This window comes from Podarcis tiliguerta (assembly GCF_965153285.1).
Source record: "Podarcis tiliguerta genome assembly, chromosome: 10".
In the NCBI taxonomy this organism is placed as follows: domain Eukaryota; kingdom Metazoa; phylum Chordata; class Lepidosauria; order Squamata; family Lacertidae; genus Podarcis; species Podarcis tiliguerta.
The window spans coordinates 51,241,847-51,264,840 of record NC_139543.1 but is presented as its reverse complement, the minus strand read 5'-3'; the positions used below and the strand labels follow the sequence as shown (position 1 = coordinate 51,264,840).

At 39.0% G+C, this 22,994-nt stretch overlaps 1 protein-coding gene across 42 annotated transcripts in view; it reads left to right on the top strand.

Annotated features, from left to right (window-relative positions):
• MYBPC1 (myosin binding protein C1) overlaps nucleotides 1-22,994 on the top strand; it is a 108,407-nt gene that overhangs the window by 82,025 nt on the left and 3,388 nt on the right. For 10 of the 42 annotated variants that reach the window (XM_083401358.1, XM_083401348.1, XM_083401385.1 and 7 more), the window contains 8 exons: nucleotides 3,645-3,761; nucleotides 7,402-7,569; nucleotides 8,835-8,923; nucleotides 10,247-10,442; nucleotides 13,089-13,228; nucleotides 15,365-15,524; nucleotides 17,087-17,223; nucleotides 18,417-18,603. In XM_083401358.1, the coding sequence (XP_083257484.1) occupies nucleotides 3,645-3,761; nucleotides 7,402-7,569; nucleotides 8,835-8,923; nucleotides 10,247-10,442; nucleotides 13,089-13,228; nucleotides 15,365-15,524; nucleotides 17,087-17,223; nucleotides 18,417-18,603 (1,194 nt within the window). Of the gene's footprint in view, nucleotides 1-3,644; nucleotides 3,762-7,401; nucleotides 7,570-8,834; nucleotides 8,924-10,246; nucleotides 10,443-13,088; nucleotides 13,229-15,364; nucleotides 15,525-17,086; nucleotides 17,224-18,416; nucleotides 18,604-21,311; nucleotides 21,371-22,614; nucleotides 22,655-22,994 lie in introns of all 42 variants that reach the window. The other 32 variants (XM_083401378.1, XM_083401371.1, XM_083401365.1 and 29 more) reach the window with 5 other exon arrangements.

Below are 22,994 nucleotides of genomic sequence, written 5' to 3'. Positions count from 1 at the left end.
GCAGTTGTTCCTGTGTACATAGTGTGTCACTCTCTAGAGCCTTGATATAAGTTAAAAAGGCAACTGATCTGAAGTGAAGAACAGTGGATGTGGATGTGACCTAGAACAGGTAAGGAAATGGGACACTATGTGAAGTCCAGAACTTACACAGTTCATGTGGGAAAGCATTCCCCCACCCCCAGTTTGCAGTGCCTGGATAATAGCTATTCTAGGAAATGTTCAAGAATAGGAGGATATTCCTGCCCTAAATTTAACTGTAGCTGTGTTATTGGTATAGGCAGTCTATACAACTTTTACAGTACAGGAAGACCAGGCTTGGGAAGTATCTGTTTCTAGAGGAAGTGAGTGGAGCACTGTGTGGCGGGCAGAGAAGTGGCAGACAACAGTTGGAAGGAAAGCGGACGGTCTCCAGTTTCTGCTTTGCCCTCCATCACTCACCCTAACAGAAATAGCAAAGAACAGGCAGCCTTCACGCCTCTGAGATTAAAGGTTCAAGTGAGTGGCTTCACGCCGTAAGCTATGGCTAGCTATCATTTGCCTTGGCAGAAGCTTGCCACTATTTCCCTGATGAACAAAGCCCTTAAAGAGTATTAAGATGTTTTAATAGATTTTACTCTTCGACTATGAGCCAAACGACACATGGCATTAATCACATGATTTGCCCTTGAGTGCAGGATTTTTCTTCCTTTCATGTATAGCAAGTACTCTCTTTCCTGCCTCCGGTCTGGATTTGGACCCTGGTGTGGGACTTTTTACTCCCTGATGCAGTCCTGATTTTGATTACCCCTGCTCCCTGTGAGGAACCCATTCCTGATAGGAGTGCCATGTGGGTCAAATGGCTAAAGCTTTTCTATTCCCCCTCCCATATCAGGGTCCTAATCTGGATTTAGGTCCCTACACTTTAAAAAATCCTTCACACAAGGACAAACCGTGTGATTAACATCATGTGTTATTTGACCCTATAGCGGAAGTTTAGACTTATTATTATTATTATTATTAATTATTATTATTATTTTAAGAATCTCATTTACAGATGAATAGCTATGCAGAGTGTTTAAACCAACTGGGACTTAAACCCCTTCCCACATTGCCAAATATCTTCAATGTGGGAAATTTAAGAAAACTGGAAAATAAATAGATTTTCTTTTCTTTTTAAATGGACAAATTAAAGAAAATTTTAATATGTCTGGTAGAGCCTTCCAGAAACAAGAAAGCTGCAGCATAATTTACAGGTTGGGGTAGGGAACCCCCAGGAAAAAGCAACCACAGGTGATGTAGAAAACTGATTTATTATTGAAGTTTACACAGTGCATTAGAGCCCAGTCTCTTTGTAATATCCTTGATAAAGAGCAATGTGTCTGAACTGCATTGGGGAAAATACAAGAATAAGTTAGCTTTCTGTGACACCTATGGAAGTTTCATACCATACTTCATCTCCCTGGGAAAGTGGATTTGCCACATATTCAGCTCAGCTCCATGCTGACTGGAGTTGATGGGAGTTTTAGTCCAAAAAAACTGGAGTAAAGAATCAAGAATATATGAATTAGCCAACAGTCCCAAATTCTCTGTAACTAAGGAGGATGTGATATGCATAGTAAATCATAAATCTAGCCATCATAGGTAGAAATGTCTTTCAAGGGACACTTCAGGGTCCAGCAGAACAAAATTCCTTGTGTACCTGTTGAACAGAGCAAAACTTTTACTTTTTTCTTTCAGATAGGCTTAAAAGCATTAAGAAGATCCCTCAAAATGACAGCCACGTCTGCCATTTTGGTGTTACCCACCTCACATAAAATACAGTAGTGATGTATTTTACAGACAATACTGTGTGCATGATGTGTATTCTACTTATGCTTTGCATTTCTAGATATACACCTATATATTTATGTGTGTGTATGTATATATATATAGTTAATGCCACTCATGTGTATATTGTAACACTTTGGAACAAAACGTTTTGGAAAATACAAAAAATACTTGGTGTTTACTTCTATATCTCTTGCTCTGCCTTGTTTCCTTTCATTTTTTCTTCAGTACCTGAATATCTCTGTTCTTCATCTTTTTTCCAGTACCTTTCCTTCAACTAATTTTTCTACAACGTTTAATATTTCACCTGGATCTCCAGGTATACTTTCTTTGACTGTCAATCTTTCAGCTGTCACTTTTTTCAGTTCTGTCCTTCTCTTCTTCTTACTTATTCTATCAATTATTCTCTTTTCCTTCTCTCTTTTACTCTCTCTCTCTTGTCTATTGCCCTTGAATGGAATTTTATTAGGGCTGCTTTAATGCACAGACAATTTCTATGATAATAGTGCAGAGTGACCTTGGAAAAGTGAGAAACGTTGTGGCTTCTTTAAAGTTAATAAAGGGGATTCTCAGCTTTCAGTGGAACCAATATTACATTACACATACACATATAAGTTTAAAGGATCAAACATTGCTCATGGACTTAGTGACAGGATCAGATATTATGCTCCTCTTAACTCATTCAGTACAGAAGCTGGTCTCCAACCGTAATAATAAATTATTATAACTCATTCAGTCATTCATCTATGCTATCAAGAATTGAATACGAAGGCACTGGGAACTGAAAATAAAGGAATAAGCACCTAGATGATTAGAGGCTCCCAACTCTTTTATTCTCTCAGAATAACAGTCATTGTAAATGCACAATGGGTAAGGGACATATTTCTGTAAGTTTGCAAATGACACTGAAGTTTTCATTGGCTAAAATAAAATTTTGCAAAAAAAGAGAGATACCCTTACCTGTTTTGTATTTCCTTTTCTCCGGAATCAACATAACAAAAACATAACCAGCTGAATATGGTGGCACACAATAACCTAAATTTGATCCAACAAGTCTGTTGTCTCAAATCAGCAAGCCCTGAAACAACGTTAGGTGCCTTGTCAACCTCAAGGTGAGCAACCCCAAGTAAAGCTTGTCTTCCAACACCTTTATTTCCCCCAGGTCTTGTCCTGAATGCGAACACATGTATTCACATGAAACTCAGGATCAGGGTCTTAATGGAAACACCAGCAACACAAGAATAAAACCTGTTGAGATCACTGCAGCAGTGCTGTCATCAGCAGACCCTACAACACAATTACTCTCCAGGTCCAGTTTTCTGCCTCCTGCCTGTTTTATTGTCCAGTATCAAGACAGGTTATAAAACCTGCAAAACGTTTGTCATTAGGCCCACCTTGCAAGGCACACCAATCCTTAAATAGATTTTAATCATTGAATGTTATCCAGTGAACCCTACATGCTATGCACAATGGGGTTTGGAGCCAGAAAAGCAAAATAACAACTGTGAATGAAAACTCTTTGACAGGCGATACTTAGAGAGACTGAGTTCAGTCAACTGCAACTATAAATCATGCCAGCAGACTTCCAGATCACCTTATACCAGCATATACCTCTGCACACCACTGCTCTATTTCTTTTTAGCTTTCTCTTTCTTATTCTGGCCTATACTTTAATCTTCTCTTCCTGCTAAATCTTCTCTTTTACTCAATGGATTTCTCCTGCCTATCTCCTCTTTTTTCAAACCTCATCTTTCTCTCTAGATGCTCAGATATACCAGTCTCAAAGGCTCTTCTGCCTATGACTGTAAAGTACCAAATGTGCTTTCCAAATTATTTAGGTCCTCAGGAGGCCACTACAGAGGGCAAGGGAGACAGTGGTGGTGGTACAGAGCAAAATAATAGTGAGGAGACAGACGGGGGCTTGATCAAGACTGAAGAGAAGACACCAAAACCCTGTGAGTTTTCAACGGCATCATCCTCCCCCCTTTCCCCCCCGATTGTGCTGTTTCCCTTGATCTGTGGTTGGAGCCTCAGTCTGCTGGAAGCAAAGGGGCCAGGGGGGAAATAGGCAAACAATGGTTTGCCATGTGTAGAAGAAACAAGCTCTATTTCATTATCTAGCCAATTCCTTGATCATCCCAAAGCTCCTCTTCAAGGCGCAGTACATATCTCTGTATAGTTACTAACAGGGATTACTAACAACTGACTCATATCTTGCCTGTGTGAAAGTGGGTGTCTCTGAATTAACTTTAATGGTGGACTCTCATAAGGTATATCGGCAGAACTGTATGAAGGTGAATTTCTGGAGGCAACTTATGACCTGGAAGGTAAAGTATGCAACAAAGATATTTAAACATTCTTACTGAAATTGATTCCCCTCCCCCAACAGTATAATAGTGACGTTTTTGAGGGAACACTATCTGCTACACACTCCTTCAAAAATACTGCAGTGACTTGGGGGAAAAGTTCGTGGAATCTCAATTATTATACTATACAGAGTGCTCTTTTGATTAAACAAAAGGTGCCAGAACTTCTATCTTGATAAAAGTGCTGTAAGTACCCTCACAAAATGGCCATCATGGGTGGCGGGGGGGAGAGGTGATGGTACATGGTACTATCACAAAAAAGCACAGACTATACTGTATGTGACTCGGTTGTTTTGCTTATCCTCATAATAGCCCTGTGCAATAGATCATTATTATTATTTTGCAAATGGGAAACTAAAGCTAGGAAAGAGTGGCTTGCTTATGGCTGAAGCAGGAAATCAACCCAGGTAGTATATGCCCAAATCCATTGATCCACCTACTGAAACGCATACTGTCTCCACTCACATAATACTGAAGAACCAGTTTTTTAAAATATATATATATATAATGTGATTAGTTTCTTCTGCAAAATGTGAATGATGCATTGTTCTTTCTGTATGAAAGCCTACTCAATAACTGACTGTAAAAGACAGTTACTGGTGTGTGAAGCTATTTGTGAATTCTGTATTGGTTAGAGAAAAATAATAGCTAACTTCTTTCTCTCTAAAGTTCTGAGTATAAGTTAAGCTGTTATATATATAAAGGCCACAGTCCCAGTCCAGATGTGTAGAGCTCTAATACATACATGGTGCTGTCACATACAAAGTCTTTCCCCATTCATTGCAATTTCAGGGACTGTTCCATGCATATATCCCTATTTAAATAAAAAAATTCCAAAATTGTCCAGTAGCACCTTAGAGACCAACTATGTTTGTTCTGGGTATAAGCTTTTGTGTGCATGCACACTTCTTCTGATACACTGAAACAGAAGAATCGTGCATGCAAATGAAAGCTTATACCCAGAACAAATTTAGTTGGTCTCTAAGGTGCTGCTGGACAATTTTTAAATTTATTTTGACTGCATCAGAGCAACATGGCTACCTACCTAAATCTATATCCCTATTTGTTTGCCTAGTCTAGTCCTTGACATGGAACTGAATGGGGACGCATGTGCTTGGTTGGAGCTTCATGTGTGCATTGAATAATTCATAGAGTTCTGAATCTGGTTTCATATGTATTCATAAATACATACGGTATTTAGGCTGGGATTAGGTTGATGGCCCCATCTTCATGACGTTGGCTGCAGATAAATCCCATTATAACTTAGAAGTAGGTGATTTATCTCTAACCACTGTTGAAAGTTGCCTGGTGGTCTAGTTGTTTTCTATGCAATGTGACTGTGATCTTCCAAAGTTGTGTGCTGGTAAGAGTCCCATTCATTTACTGGTACCTTTTGTGGGCATAGCCTGCTAGTACTCAGTTACAGTGGTACCTTGCAAGACGAATGCCTCACAAGACAAAAAACTTGTAAGAGAAAAGAGTTTTTCGTTTTCTGAGTTGCTTCGCAAGACGAATTTCACTATGGGCTTGCTTCGCAAGACGAAAATGTCTTGCGCCTTTTTTTTAAAACCGTCAAAGCATTCCTATGGGAAACCGTCAATGCACAGTGGTGCTTCGCAAGACGAAAAAATTCACAAGACGAAAAAACTCGCAGAACGAATTAATTTCGTCTTGCGAGGCACCACTGTATATATAATTTAATCATCAGAGTGTTCTTGAAAGTTACTACTCCTGAGACAACTCACTCTGCAGTTCACTCACTGTTTGCAAATAAACATGGCAAGCCTACCCACCTCTGATCCTGGTGTCATTCCACTAATGATATTTCATATGTAACTGTAGCGTACTTAAAGAGAAAAAGGCCAAGTCATGTTTATATGACCAGCAAGAGAAAAATAACTTCATGTTATTGTCATACCACTTATACATCTGGGTTGTGGAAGTTGGCAGTGGAAGTTAATAGCAAATATTGTATACTACTGGTACTAAATGAACTGTATGGATTATAGAAGCTAGTGATATTCCTTCAATGCTAGTGATATGGAATCATGGGGCGGGGCAGGACTGGTGGCAGCAATGCTTCTGAATATCACTTTCTGGAAACCACAAGGAGGGAGTGTGCTATTGTATTTGAATCCTGCTTTCAGGTTTCCCCCAGGCACCTGGTTGCCACTGTGAGAACAGGATGCTGGACTAGATGGGCCATTGGTTTGATCCAGCAGGCTCGTCTTATGTTCTTATCCTTCATACTCTGTGCCCAAAAGAATTAAGCTAAAATTCAAGTGTGTGCTCTGCTGTGTAAATGACTAGCTTATGCAACATCAGTGAATAAATTGTTTTTGCTAACATGCTGTCTTTTGAATTTGCAATGTGTGCTTTCAGTAGCTTGGGATTTTTTTATTTCAGAGATTTGGGTGGCTGACATTTGCCTGCTGGGTATTCCATGTGCACACAGGAGCAACCACATAGTTCTGAATCAAGTTTCATACATACATGCGAATGCATATTTATGGTCTGTGTGGGATTGCTTCACCATCCCAGGATTACAGTTTACCTGGAGTTTTTCAGAGCATTTCAGAACTCTTAATATTGTTTAAAGGGAAATGTTGTGGCAGCAATAGAAAAACATGGATCACTTAGTGGACAGCAGAGATGTATGTGTAAACATGACTGAGGGCAATATGAGTTGGACAAAGAAGCATTCATGGTACATAGAAGCAGTATGGCTGCATGTGTGGATAATGATTCTGTGTCTGCATAATACCTGCACATTAATTATTTTTGCAACAATAAAACTAGAAAACTTTATTTAAAAGAGAGAGGAAATTATTTAGACTGAAACTGTGTTCTGGATATCAACTTCCATGTGAAATTCTGTTACTGCAACTAATAATTATCATGTTGCTTGCATGTTAACATTCCTTTAAGGAGGCAGTACAATAATATATTGATTGCCTGGCCTTCAGGGTTATAATTTTAATTATAAATGTATTAGTCAATTTTTAAAATGGAGGAAAGTGTTAAATAACATTTATTTCTTACAGTCTTCATATGCTTTCTCAAATTAGAAACTGGTGGTTTGGCTCCAAATTCTTCCAGGAAGTGAAATATATTGAGTTTGCTACACTTACTTTTTTTAAAAAATGAATTAGTGATTCATAAGCACATTTCATATATATAATTATCAATTTCTGTCATTTCCTTCCTTTTGCTTTTTATCCTACTTCAGCGGAAGAATGGATTGTGGCCAATCCAGAACTCACAGACAAAACAAAATTCACCATCACTGGCCTGCCAACTGGATCAAAAATCTTTGTTCGAGTAAAAGCTGTGAATGCTGCTGGTCCCAGTGAGCCTCGGATGCATCCACAGCCAATTTTAGTCAAGGAAGTGATAGGTGAGATGGGCTGTTTACTTATGTCTAGGGGTGGAGGGATCTGTCCATGTTGGTTCCCTCAGTTTCTCATTCTTACAATCTGAAATTCAGTTCTCCACATTTCTGCAGCAATCCGTGTGTTTTTTTTAAGTCCTAATGAAAATTTGAATATTTTGAATACTCCCTGTGAATTAGGAGAAATTTTGTATGCAGTTTTGACTAATGTACATATTTTTGCAGGCCATTTCCTTTAATATAATGCTATTTTGTATGTTATTTTCACTAATATATGCATTGTATGCACATTTCCCCCTAATATGTGCATTTTTGTAAACATTGGTTGGAGAACTGCATCACAAAATCTGGAGAAGTGTGAATTTCGAATGATGGTTGCGTTTGAGTTCTCATACTGTTTTGAAAGTGTGTGTTAATTAGGTCCCTCCGCCTCCTGATTTACCATTGCCAAATATTGTCTTTGAGAAAACTTTAGAAAACAGTTAAGCCCAATTCACATGTAACAATCTTGACTTAAGCTCATGTCTTATTGAACCAAGAATGGGTATTGGACCTGCATGGTCATCACACCCTCATGCTTGCTGCTTTGTGGTCCAGCTTCAGCACTTAGATGCATGTATGCATACATCATTTTATTTGTGTACAACCTTTCCTTAGTTAAACCATGCTCAAGGGGGTCTTCAACGTGAAGAATTACACAATTAAAAATATAACAAAAATAGTCATAAACAATAAATAAAACACATCAAAAAGTATGCAACCAAAATAAAAATAAAGATACCAAAATAATATCAATAACAGCCTCACAACAACAAAAATCCTAAGCAATACCCCACCCCAAGAGTCTGTTCAGCAGCCTCAACTTTTGTAGCTGGAGTCAGTCAGGGCCCCACCCTCCCAGGCCTGGCAGAAAAAGGCGTGCAAAGCAGGGAGCAGGTCTTCCAGGACTCACAGCCAAAATGGTTGTTTAAACCACAGTTTCCCATTACGTCTATCCTGTCCTTTTACCAAGAAAGAATCCAAAAGGCACGATGGAACAAAAGAAGCAAGTCCTGTGGTTGTAGCACTGCTGATAGCCCAAAGTAATCAACTTCCTTTAACAAAGCAAGAGTACTGGCCTTGGTTTTGCAGGCTCCATATCCAGCACTTCAGCTCATCTCAGTTTAATCTCAGTTTACAGTATTAACTGGCATATGAAGCTAGGGTCAGATCCAGTTAATCAAAGACGTTTTTAAACAAGTGCACTTCCCTTCCTTCTTTTTCAAATTAAGAACCCCCGAAGATTCGTCTGCCAAGACACTTAAAGCAAACATATGTTCGAAGGGTTGGAGAAGCTGTGAATCTTGTTATTCCCTTCCAGGTAAGAAACAAATAAATATAATTTTTTATGTGAATGTCTGCATGACACAGGCAGCCCCCCATTTACGCAGGGGTTGCATTCCAAGGCACTACACACATCAGTGATATCACGTATAATTAAAACCCATTGAAACAGTCTTCAAACACCCCACTCTGCCCTTTTAGTGACGTTTCAGTGATGTCTTTATGACATTTCTGGGTTTGGCGTGATGCATGTATACACAGTCACATACATATTGAACGCGTATAAACGGGGGGCTGCCTGTATTGTCAAAACAGCAGCATGTGCTACTGGATTTTCTGCCTGTGTTCAATAATATGCAGGTCCTATCACTGGAGGTTGTTTATTTTTTAAAAAAGTTTATATTAGTTTCCAGTAGTCCCAGAACTACTCAGGACTACCAAGAAGTCACTAGAAGAAACAGGTATTTCAGCCTCTCATTGAATACTTGTAGGACCAGAAGAGGAAATTATGGCATCAGTTCAGATGTACTAGCTGGTAATGTCAGAAAGGTTAAAGAGTATATGCTGAATGCCCAAAACTATAGTAATACTGTGCTTATCATAATAGTACATGTATGTGCATTGTCAATTCTTTTCCAGGCCTGTTACAGGATTTTCATTAATGTTTAAAGCCCTAAAGACATAGGCCCCAAATATCTCCAACCCTTTCAACCTTCTCAGGTGTTAAGATCTGCAAAAGGGGCTCTCTTGCTAGTCCCTGTCACTCCCAGAAATGTGGAGATTGGTGGCCTGAGAGTTCTCTGTGGTAGCCCCTAAATTGTAGACATCCCTCCCCACAGAGGTGAATCATTGTACAGCTTTCACCATTTACTGAAGATGCACTTATTTACCCTGGCATTTGACAGTTAAGGTATTTTGCTTTGTGGGACCCACATTTTTAAAAAACCCAAAAACCATATATTGTTCTGCTTCATTCTGAACCATTTGCTTGTCTTTAATTGTAGCAGTTTAATCTGTTGCATGTTATATTGGTGTAACCCACCCTGGGACCTTACACTAAAGGGCAGGTAAGATATCATACAAATAAACAAAATATCAGAAATGCAGCTTTCTCTTACTGTCATTTAAGTCACAGGGAGTTATTTTGAAGCCTCAGCCTCTGCCTTGAAAATAACTTGACAAAAGAACTGCAATATATCTCAATGTGTTCAGAATGAACCTGCAGTTATCGTTCAGTAAGCAGCTCCTTGACTTAAACATGCAGTTCTCTGTTTAACCTTATTTAAAGATCACCGTAAAATAATACTACAGTCATATAAAATTTGGTCCGTGGACATGTTTGTTTGTTTCCCCCCCACAGGGAAGACCAAGACCTAAAGTCTCTTGGAAGAAAAATGGAGCTCATGTAGATAAGAACCAAATTAATATCCGCAACAGTGAAAATGACACAATCATCTTCATCCGAAAGGCAGAAAGGATCCACTCTGGGAAATATGACATGAAAGTCAAAGTAGACAATTTGGTGGATAGAGCCACAATAGAGATTCAAATAGTTGGTACGTGTAAAAATTTGGAAGCGATAAGAATATAGGCTGTTAATTGGGATGTACTAGCAATCCTTTGGCATGTTTTGGGCATTCCTAAAATGACTGCAAGAAGCTAGGAGTTAGTACCCACTGTTCTATGATCTCTTGTGTGTTCCTCTGTAGTGTCTGGAACTGCCTTCTACAAAAGACAACAGATTGAGATAGATACATCATAAGTTTTAAAAATAAAGTTGAATCCTTTACTACTCTGTGCATTAAAATTACAGGGGGCTCAACTAGATGAGCCTTGTGCTCCTTTCCAACTCTACAATTCTATGGTTCTATAAATTTCAGAATATGACACACTTCTTTCTGATATCATTTTAATCCTCTACTTCAGATCAAGAGTGTATATTGGATAAATGGAAGGGGAAAGTGCAGGAAGTCAAACTGGACGTACATTCCAGCTATTTAACTTTGCCGAATGATTACATTTTATATTTATCAATAAAAAGCAAAGGGAACTGTGTTGTTCCATTAAAGCTCCAAATCCATAATGGATTAATCCTTTCATTAGAGCAAACCAAAATGTCACAAGAATGATCATGCTTTCGAGCTCTCTAGCATTGTTCTTCAGGATAGAAGTTTAAGAAGGCAGGGGTAAATGGGACAGGGGAAAAGCTGGTTTGATATTGTAAACACGTCTGAATTTGGTCACAGTTTTAAGAGGGAATGAATTGCAAACTCAGTTGGATTAGGTTCTATCCAAATATAAAATCCAAGTTACCCAGATCTCTCTCCAGCTTTACGCGAAACACACAGATTCCTTTGTTAGAGGGAACACAGAAAGAAACGTGGCAGACTTTTTATGAGCAAAGCTAGAAATTAAATTTAGGGATTGTACTAGTTGTTATTGTTTTTAAGTCAATACAGTAGAAGCCAACTAGGATAATCTAGTGGCTTGAGGGAGCAATGTAACTGTTAATCTTCCTGCTGCGATTGCACCTGACCCAGTTTTTGTGTGAGTCTGGAAGGTTTTCCTTATTATCACAATGAAAAATAGTTTCTCACAAATATGCCTTTGAGAAAGTTAGATGGTTTGAGGATGCACATGCTGATGTTTCTGAAATCTGCTCTTCTTCAAAAAATATTTAGAGAATGTCAGCCATTCATTCATTGCTGAAGTATCTTAACTCTTATATTTGAAGTTTTTAAATGCGATACTGACATTTAAGTTGATACAAGTAAAACCTGCAATAAAATGATACAGTTTATCCTCATCTTCTAATCAGAGTGTTCAGGGTTTTAGCAAGCTAATCATGATATTCTCCAGAATGCTCCATTATTACTTACACACCTTTGATACTTAACATTCAGTGGCTACTGGTCATGCTCACTCTTCACTGAGCTATATTATTATTATTTTTATTATTATTATTATTATTATTATTATTATTATTATTATTATTATTAATTTGCCCTTGAGTTGTTTTTAAATACATTTTGTACCTATACAAGCCTCCGGTCTCCCAAAGCACGATACATCCCTCTAGTTTCTCAATTTCTCCCTATACTCATCACCTAAGTGTGCAACCGGGGGAGTAATGGGACATATATTATTATCAAATTAGTTTGGTTGATATTTGCAGCTGATCAGAACCTATGCTGCAGAAGTAACCTCTTGAAACCCCAAACCACACAATTTGGGTAGATATTATGCTACCTCTTCCCTCAGTGTTGGCATCATCCACCTGACGCATGTGATCATTAGAATACAGATGTTACCACTGGAGTGAGGGACCAGCCTGGCAGTTATATGAATCGGTCTGTAGTTTGATTTGACTCAGTAAAACTAGAAACTCAGTTTCTGCAAGTGAATAACAGCCAGTGCTGTGGAAATTTGCACAGAAGTTAAGGCCCACTGAGTTCAATCATGCTTTCTGGAGAGAGGATCTATTTTCCCTGGGCTCACTGTAAGCCCTGCAAAGAGAGCAGCAGGAACACCAGATCTTTGGAAATAAGTGTTAATGTCACCCACCCCAGCATCTCTCTTTGCTTCTCCGAGAGGCAAGTCAGAAGCTGCATTTTATCTGATCACACAATAATCCCCACAACTACAAGCCAGTTCTGCCTGGAAGCAGGCTTCCTGCAGGGGAATAAACCTATGGTGTCTGGGCTCACAGTAGGTCCCTAAAGGCAATAGGAATGTAATGTCTCCCCAGCTCTCTGTTGGTCACCCCACTACCAAGGGAGACAAGTTAATTATTTTGTTCTGTATTGTTATAATATGTAAGTCACTTGGGGGATCATTTGATGAGGAGACAGGAAATACATCTTTTAAATTAGAGTTGGGGACAATCTGGCCTGTGGCCACTTTTGGCCTCCTGGAGGTCCAAATTGGCCCACGAAGCCATTTCCCCCAAACCATGTGCACCCAACCATCAGCCAACATAATTCATGACATCATCTAATGGGTGCTAGTGCAAGGTTAAATTCTGTGTTGGCCGAGCAACTCTTGTTTCCAGCAGTGAAGAGCAGTGTGAAACCAAACTGAAGATTTAGCCACTGCTCATCAGTTTGTGGTTAACTCATGGTTTGTTTAACACTTAGGCAAATTGAGCATATTGTTGCTGTGGAAAAGTGTGAAATATTGATGGTGCTACTTTATTGCCACAGATCGTCCAGGCCCACCACAAATTGTAAAAATTGCAGATGTCTGGGGAGAGAATGTTGCTTTGGAATGGCAACCGCCCAAGGATGATGGCAATGCAAACATAACTGGGTACACAATTCAAAAAGCTGACAAAAAAAGCATGGTAAGTAGACTTTTTGACCCAGCAAATCTTAGGATGAGACTTTTATGTGCAAGGTGGTTTGGAAAGGTTGCTACTTCTTGTGGATGTTACGTGCTTTTGTGATACAAGATACAAGCTGCCTTTTCAGCTGCTGCTGCTACAAACGACTTTACAACAAATTTGACCAGCATCTGTGATATTTGTGGCCAGGAAAATCCCTTACTTCGTAAGACCATTGGATATTTTTATCTTCTGCCTATTAACTTCAAAATCATCAGTGCTATTAAGTAATTTTGCACTCTGGACCTGTTGGTGATGTTTAGATGGTTTTCCCCCATCTCTTCAGTTGACTTGAAAAATAAAGCAGTTAATACATTTTTTACTAAATAAATAATAGAAACAAAGCCCAGTCCTCTTCTGCCCTGGTCCCAGTTGCTGTGACTGTTGTGAACTTTATACTGTTTGCATTGCTGTTACTTCTCTGCCAAGCTGAACAAGAGTCTTTTGAAGTGTGCTTTGCATGCTGTACTCAATAAAGTATTCTTGAAAGGATTTAATCTTCCATTGACAACATTGCTGCTTTAAGGTGGATAACTATTCTAAGCCAACTATATAATATATTCACCCAGGCATAAACCACCCCAGACCCTGCAGCCATCATGCGACAACCTTCTCTCTGTGCCCCCTATGAGGGAGGTGCAGAGAGTGGCAACACAAGAATGTGCCTTTTTAATGGTGACCCCCCTGGATGTCATGGACTGGCTGCATGCAAAGCAGTGGTGGGAGGCACCAACTGGGAAACCTCCAAGGGAACCCCCAGAGTAAGAAGGTTCAGGGCCCAGGCATTGGTGGTGGGATGACAATGAGTGGTCAGAGGGAGAAGAGGGAGCAAACTGGGGCGAGGAGTTGTCAGAAGCTGAAGAGGTAACAGGGTTTCGTGAGCAGGAAAGGCTGTGGCAGGGAGCAGTTCAGAATCAGAGACAGAAGCTCCTCCCCCCTGTTTCCCAGAACCCAAAGAGGTATGAAGAGGGTGGAGCAAAGACAGGCAAGACAAAGGAACCTCAGACTGCAGATTGAATTAGGTCTGCACATGTGAATATGTCTATATATAGATATATAACACACAGGCTGTGCTTCTAAGCTTTTCATTTTATTTTGGTTTGTGTACAGTTTTAATGTTTGTAATACTTTTAAGATCTTTGGGGTCAGTTCTCAGCGGGGGCAGGGGGACCTACTAACAAATACAATAAATAATAATTTGGAAGAGGTCTGTGAGTGGCCATGCTGATTCTGAGGTTTACTGCTGAACTGCTTTGTTGATTTTATGCAATGCAATGTTTTGACCATGTTTAAATGAATTTTTCCATGGTTTCATCGTGTGTGTTCACTGCTCTGGGATCACAGGGTTTAAAGGGCAATCTATAAGTGTAAATAAGAAAAAGCAAGCAAACTAGGTAATGTGGACACAACTCTTTGCAATGGGAAGGGTTTTGCATTCCACCCCACCCTCCACCCCCGACTCCAGTCTCTGGCTTTCTTATCTGTGGTGCACTTTAGCGATCAATAGGCAAAGTGAACTTTGCCCTGTTCCCCACCCCTAAGTTCAGAAAACTCAAATTTCAGCATATTCCTTTCCTAGAATGATCATCTGGACTACTAAAGGGAATGTGCCAATTACTAGAATTCACTTTCTATTCATATTTTACTGCAAAGTATAAGTAAGTAAGTAAAGGATTTCTTACTTCACGTTTCATGAAGTACAGTTTTATCAAACTCGTACAGCTATTCAAAAAGCTTATCATTTGCCATAATTGGGTACTTTGGAAAACCTATGAAATGGTGTATGGCATATGGTTGCTGTTTTTGTTACATAAGCAGCTGCTACTTATAGAACTAAATGGATATCTTTATTTCTGTTTCACCTATTTTGAGCTTGGGCTTTTTGATGAACTTTCTTAGTTCCCTTAACATTTGATCTCTTGGTTGTCTTCCCAGGGGACAAATTTATGAAATGTCAGTTTGCTTAGTAATGGAAGCAAGTCCTATGCATGCTTCCCTGGAAGTAAGTCTCACTGAACTCAGTGGGCCTTACTTATGAATTGATAATCACGGGATTGAGTTGTTCATAGCAATTTAACCTGGCCTTGTATCTTGCAGGAATGGTTCACCGTCATTGAACACTACCACCGGACCAGCGCTACCATTACTGAACTTATCATTGGGAATGAGTATTTCTTCCGGATCTTTGCTGAAAATATGTGTGGCCTCAGTGAGGATGCAACAAGGACAACGGAGAGCGCTGTGATTGCCAAGGATGGTTAGCTAGATTAACTCTAAAACTATGACACTGAAATAGAATACAACAGAGCACAGAGCACTCATTGCTTGGAGTTCAGGCATAATCTATTTGTCTTTGAGAGAGGAAAAGCCACTTGTTTGCTCAAGTTACTTGGATGATAAATTCACATAATATGTAGAACTCACTCACCAAAATCAATGGGAATTTTGTTTTTACCTTCAATATAATGCTGAAACAAAATTTCAGCTGGCCTGAATATGTAGTGGTCTGATTTTGCCGTTCTGCACAGTGCACAGCCAAGTGCTCATAGTGTGGATTTCCTCATTCAGTTCATTGCAGGAATGCTGTTGAGTTTGTGCTGAGAGCCAGTTCACATAATTGGCTCACAGCAATCACATTCCATTCAGGCAGATGTATGTATTTGTTTGTTTGTTTATTTAAGTATTTAAAAACCTCACTTTCCTAAATGTATATCAAGGTGGTATACAGCATACGAAGTTATGATAAAATCCGCAGAAGCATCCATGTAAACATCAATAGAACATCAATAAGTCCCAGTTATTTAAAAAGAGAAAAACATATTGCAAAGGCCTGTCTAAACAATGCAATATTCAGAATACTTCTAAAGTGCATTTGTGTGTGTGTGTGTGTGTGTGTGTGTGCGCGCGCGCGTGTGTGTGTGTACACACACACCAACCTAGTTTTGAAGAAAAGAGGAAGATGGTCAGAAAAGTCGAGTGCTTCCTGTCACTGCATATTATGCCAAAGCCATATTGTTCCCAAAGCCCGTAAACTACTTACAATCCTATTTTGAGAACATAAGGAAGACTTAACCCGTGTTCGCTTTACAAGGGAGATTTGGCCAGCTCTTGCTTTATTGCAGAACTGGCACATCCCACTTCTTTCCATGAAAGGTATTCTGCTTTGAGCAAAATGAGGATTCTGAATGGCTACACTATCAGGCGTAGCAAACAACGGAAATAATAAGAGTATACTCCAGGCCTCCTAATTAGCTTGTGGGCTTTCCATAAGCATCTATCTGGTTGGCCACTGTGGAACACAATGCTAGATTAGATACACCATTGGTCTGATCTAGCAATCCATACTTTTCACTCAGTCTTGGAGCTCAACCTCAGGTTGTGGCACCAGGATGGTGAAAGCTGTAGTAATTAATGAGCTGCTAAGGTTATTCTTCCACACACTTTCTGTTTAGTTCAACTTCAGCACCTGTGGACAGGGAAGAAGGAAAACATGGAGGCAGTGTAGAAATGGAAAAAAGAGGGATTCTAATCATATAAAGGATAGAATATCATAGTTGATTGTGGTAAGCAGAGTGAAGGTTCCGAACAGGGTTGTTAAGATGTAAACAGTATTTCATGGCAATGATTCTCCACAATCCAGTATTCCTCTAAAGCAGCCTGTGTTAATTCTCTTTTGATTTAGTGTTGATGTGTGTCACATGCTAGGCCTGCTCTTATAATTCTACATACCTGTTAAAAGGAACAATATCAGCCACACAGTATGGCTAAAACAATACAAAATTCTATTTGTCTAGCAGTTCCTGAACTTTTGTTTTACAGGGAAAGTCTACAAAAACCCAGTCTATGAGGACTTCAATTTCAATGAACCACCAATGTTTACCCAGCCTTTAGTTAATACATATGCTGTGTCTGGTTACAATGCAACTTTGAACTGCAGCGTCAGAGGAAATCCTAAGGTAAGCTATCATGCTGAATGACATACAAGTCTGTACATCAACACAGACATTTCCAGATGGGACAGTGCTTTAATCTGTTCACAAAGCACACCAGAACTTAGCAGGCAATGGAAAGATTATATAGTAAAGTAGGCTTTACCAACTTAGTGCCCACCTGGCTGGGTCTGATGGGAATTGTAGTCCAAAACATCTGGAGGGCAACAGGTTGGCAAAGACTGTAGTAACGACTGGATTCCTAAAATCCCACCTCTTCCACACTCCTGCTGTTTAGCAAAATGAATAAGTAATCCCAAGACCAAAAACAACCTACTTTGCTTCTTCATCTCTACTGTGTAGCTACTGCAGTACTTACTCGTTGATTCATTTTATTTATACCCCACCTTTTCCCCAGTGAACGACCCAAGGCTGCTCACAGCATAGATCAAAATAGATACAGCTAAAAATGCACAATAAATATAAATATTGAAAAACAATAAGTAACCCAATTAAAATGGTACTAAAAAAACCACTCAAAATCATTCAAAAGCACCAAAACACAAGCCCAACACCCAGTCTCAGCAGACCCTGCCACAACAGCCAGGGCCTTTCTGCGCAAAAAAGCCTTTGCCTGCCAGTGAAATCAAAGCAAAGAGGGGAGCAACCTAGCATCCCCTGGAAGGGACTTCCACAATCTGGGAGCAGCCACCGAGAAGGCCCTCTCATACTACTTAATTCTTTCCTAACTACATACTTGAGCTACTTATGGTTGCCAATTTTTTACTCCTTCTGAAGCTTTCCTGGCAGCTTGAGACTCAGAAATTAAGCAGATGTCTCATTTCCCTGTTACTTTGGGGAAATTGGGAGAGCATGGTGAGCAAAATATTGGGAACTTCAAGTACACCTTTTTCTTTTTCTATAGACATGATCGCCTTGATGAACACTGTTTTCTTTAAAGTGGATAATAATCCGGATAATAAGTCTATTGGGGATGTTGGTTTTGAGAGGTAAAGGAACCTGCATTGGACTTTCCTCAGAATCTTCACACCTAACTATAGAATTTAGGAAATAACAGTAAAAACAATCCAAATAGGTGTCCCACTCCACAAACCCAACTAACTAATATAAAACCTAACCTAACTGATATAAAACCACAAAAGGAAATGTAACTTGTGCTTTGTTTTGAACTACTCCGTGTTGCTGTTTTTTAACTACAGCCCAAGATAACATGGATGAAGAACAAAATAGTTATCATGAATGACCCCCGGTACAGAATGTTTGGTAACCAGGGAGTTTGCACCTTGGAGATCCGCAAGCCCAGCCCCTTTGATGGTGGCACATACACTTGCAAGGCTGTCAACAGTCTGGGTGAGGCAGAAGTTGAATGCAAATTGGAAGTTAAAGGTAAGGTTGTCTCAATGAGCCCAAAATTGTTTTTGAGGGGAGAGAAATATAGATCAGGTCATGAGGCCTACTTTCTTAATGTTTGTGATCATAGCAGAGAGCTACATTTTGCTATTTGTTGTTGTTTAGTTTGGAGGAGTAAAATTAATGAGTGAAATGGTGATAGACTATTATGAGGGAGCAGTTGATTTATTGACCATTTATTTATTTACTTGTGTCATTTGTAGGCCACCCCATAACTGAAAGGTCTCTGGGTAGCCTGCATTAAATAAGTAAACAACAACAGTTGAAGTAGAAAAAAAGTTGTAAAACCACTTAAAGCACACACATACAAAGAAAACAATACCAAGATGTTGGTGAAATATTTTTGAATGTCAAAAATACATCTCAAGAACGTTATAGGGAGGATACAAGAATGATATGTGATTGGATCTCCATATGTTTCTCTTTCAATTTATTTAATGTTTTATTGGTATATTGCATTTCTGTTTGTTCTGGACTTTGATTAACTGTTTGTGTAATTTATTCGTTATCTTGCCCAACTCAAAACAGGACAGAGGTCCCACAAAATGTCCACGCTTATATAGAATTGAGCATCAGGATAGTCTTATTTTTTGACTCCTTTTTACTCTGTTGTCCACATAGAAGCAATGACATCATCCCAGGCAGAGCTCATTGTTCACCACATGAGAAACAATTAGCTATAGAAATGCCATTTCGTTTATTTTCAAGCCTAAAAGGTCAGGTTGGACTAATCTTTCATTATAAAGCATAAGCTTTCCAGTTATAAATCCCACACTGCTGCAGAAACTCAATCTGCAATTGCATTACTCACAATCCAGGATAAAAATGCCACTATGCTTTGTTTTTTTTTAAGCCACAACGGTTTCTGTGCCGCCAGTGACTCATACATTGTGGTAAAAATGGCTCTAAAATGTTCATATTCACAGCTTTTCCATCTATGAGTCCTTCCATGTATAACAGTTTTTTGCTACATCCCAAGCCATAAAATTCTGTTTTAACTTCCAGAGATGGAAAAGCTAAACATCTTCACACTGAAAGCATGCATTTCATTTTGCTTCACAGCTGGAAAAGAAATCCCTTTTATTGCGAATATCCCATCCCAGACTTGTGTTTATTTCCCTTTCCCTACTCCCTACCCACAAAATTTGGTACCTGATACTGTTTTATTAACTCAAGTCAAACACCCCTTAACCAGCTGATTGATAATCCATCCTTAGAACAGTTCAGCAGCCTTCCTTCCTGCTAAACTGGTTGAGCTTGTAGCTCATACTTTCCTCATAACCAAGTCACAAGGTCAACAATGTTTACATCCATTTAGTTACTTATCCTAAGAACATTTAGGTGTTTCAAGCAGTACACTGATGCTGGAATCAAATGCTTTTGTACAAGGTAGTCTTCTCCCCATACAGGCTGCCCCATTCATTTCAGTGGAGGTTGGATATATGCATAGCTATTAATTTGCATTTCAGCTGAGTGGATAATTGGATCTGCTGCACTCTCCAGCTGAAATGAATAGTGCTGGTCCCTGTTAAGAAGGGTTTGGTTCTAGCATTAGGCTCTAGCTGTTCTTTTTCTTTTTAGTTGTGTGTATAGAGATTAGCAATTGCAGGAATGTAACCAAGTATTGCAGGCACTGAAGCAGAACTTTTAATTTATTTGCTGGACTTCTACAGTATTGTAAGAAGATTCCAGTTTTGTATTTGTTTCCACTTTGCTTCAAACTTTTTGGAGAAGCAGTTTTACTCTACTGATGGGCAGCTTCATTTGAACTCCTCTTTGCCCCACACAGCATGCAGCAGATTTGGGAAGGATCAGTTTTAGTTTGGGTAAATGGCATTAGGAAACCCTTCCTTCCCCAATGCCACAGTCCCAGTCTGAATCACCTCCCAGGTTGCTATGAAAGTGTCCAAGGACAGCATTCCTTTTGGATTTCCCATGTCATATCTAGTTTGGTACTCAGAACTAAAAAGTTCAATTCATATCCACTGAAGCCAATAATTGTAATTGATTTTCAGACCCACGAAATTGACTTCAGTGGGTCTGAAAATAATGAGCTGCAACAAAACTTAAATCCATCATCATCCATCATCCTTAAAAAGGACAACTACTCATGACCATTTTGGTGGTGTTTTTTTTAAAAATACTTGTCCCCAATTCTGAAAGAACTGCTAAGTCACCACCTCTTCTGCTGTTCACTCAGTATATCTTTTTGTATGATTCCGAAAGGGCACGTTATTTATTGTTGAAGCTTGTCTGCACCAGCTGCAATTCAAGATTATTTGCAAACTACCATACAGCTACCATAGGCATAGCATAAGAAGCATTCCTGCTTAATGCTTACTCTGCCCAGTGGTCTCCCCTGAATTGGCACTGCTGTTCCCACTGCCCCCATCTGAAGCGCAGAAGGGAGCAAGCTGCTGGGAGCTACAGTAGGTCTTAATGACGCCTGTCTGATGAGGTTAAATTCTATGAAAAAAGACTAGTGCAGACAAGTCTTTAATTGTTTTTTTTAAAAAATCATGATATGTGTCCAGGTTTTTGTTTCCTTTGTCAATTAAAAACTACTGAAAAATTACAACTGGTGTTTACCAACTGAAAATAAAACAAGCTTGACACTGTTAAACATTTATGCAAAATAATTTCAAATGAGAATAAACATTGGTACAAATATTCTAATTCTGCAGTGATATATCATGGCGTAATTACCCCAGGAGAACCAATCTTCTCGGCGGGGCAGAAACAGGTTTCTGAAATCATATTCCCCTGGGCATTACCTTCCATTTCATTCCTTTCTTCCTATATAAAATGTGTTTGCATGAAAAGTGTGCATTTCATCTTTGCTCTTAGATTATATAGTTGTTCATGGCATACTGGTTATGGCATGAGCAAAAAAAGGCCAAATTCATCAAGACTCTAGGTACTAACATCCAGATTATGAAGACCTTAGGTGAGAACTTCTGTTTCATCTGTACTCAGGTCTTAAAGTAATTTTTTTTGCTTATGTATCAGCAGCTAGCATACATCAAAGAAGTGTGTTTATGCAGTTAATTTTAACATTCAGATAGCCTGGAAGAGCTACCTATAATCCTACAATTTTTTTAATGAGCAGAAAAACATTATGAAATGACTGTACACAATTAGTTCCAAAACTAAGGATGCAATCCTATGCACACTTACCTGGAAATTAAGTCCACTGAGCACAGTGGAACTTGCTTCTGAGAAAATATGCATAGGATTTTCTGTTAATCTTATATAGCAAATAGCAACCTGTATACTAACCATTCTACCTAGTTTGGATATTTCTTTTAAAGACTACTCCCTTCTTACCATTCCCCAAACACATGTAGAATAAACACTGTTTCTTAAGAGATATATGCATTACTTACAAAGGTATAAACTAGGATATGCAGTGCAATCCTGTGCATGTTTACTTGGGAGTAAATCCTACTTTGTTCACTGGGACTTACTCCCAGGTAAGTGTGTATAAGATTGCATCATAAATTGTGCAACGTTTTATGTACACAAAACTTGATAATTTTGCCTGTTAAGAGTTTCAACCTACGCTTATACATACATACATATATATATCAATAGTTCAATACTACATGTGTGGTTTTTTTCCTGTACTGATAAACATCCTGGATATATATATGTTTGTGATCTAGTTTAGTTTTATTTGACCTTGTTTAGTTTTAGTGTCACAATCTGATTGGCTCCATTGTGTCTTCTATATTAGCTGCCAATCATTTATGTTTGTGCACAATTAATAAACCTTCACGTATTAATAGTTAATGTTGAAGTAGTGCTAGATCCCTGCCTTTTTTGACACTCCATTTGCTTTCCTCTCTTTCTATTACATCTTTTACATGACTAAGGATTAAAATGTCGTCTTATCATAGTTGCGAACATAATTTCACTCAACAAGTTCTGTACCTTTGTGTTTAGCAAGTTAAGTGCTTACAACTTCTCTCTCTCTCTCTCCCTTAGTTACACAGTAAGGATTTTTGAATGTATAGTGTCATCTAAGGTAAGCTTTCATATGGTCCCTGCATATGAAGCTTATGTCTGTTGTTACGTCATACAAAGCCTTCCACCGTATGGCATAATTTTCATTATGTCATTTAATGAAAATGGGGTTGTAGAATCAATACTGTAATAGACTGACTTTTATATCACTGTGCTCTTAACAACTTTCGCTGAATCTGTCCAATAAATGCTTGTGATAGCAACTCCCTGCAGTGACGCAACCACTTACTAACAGCATATGCAGATATAAAAACTTCAGCAGGACGCAACAAAGCCTGAGCCATGTTAACAGCTTACTTTACATAAAAAGCAAGCCATGTATCCGAGCACTCTAGCACCTA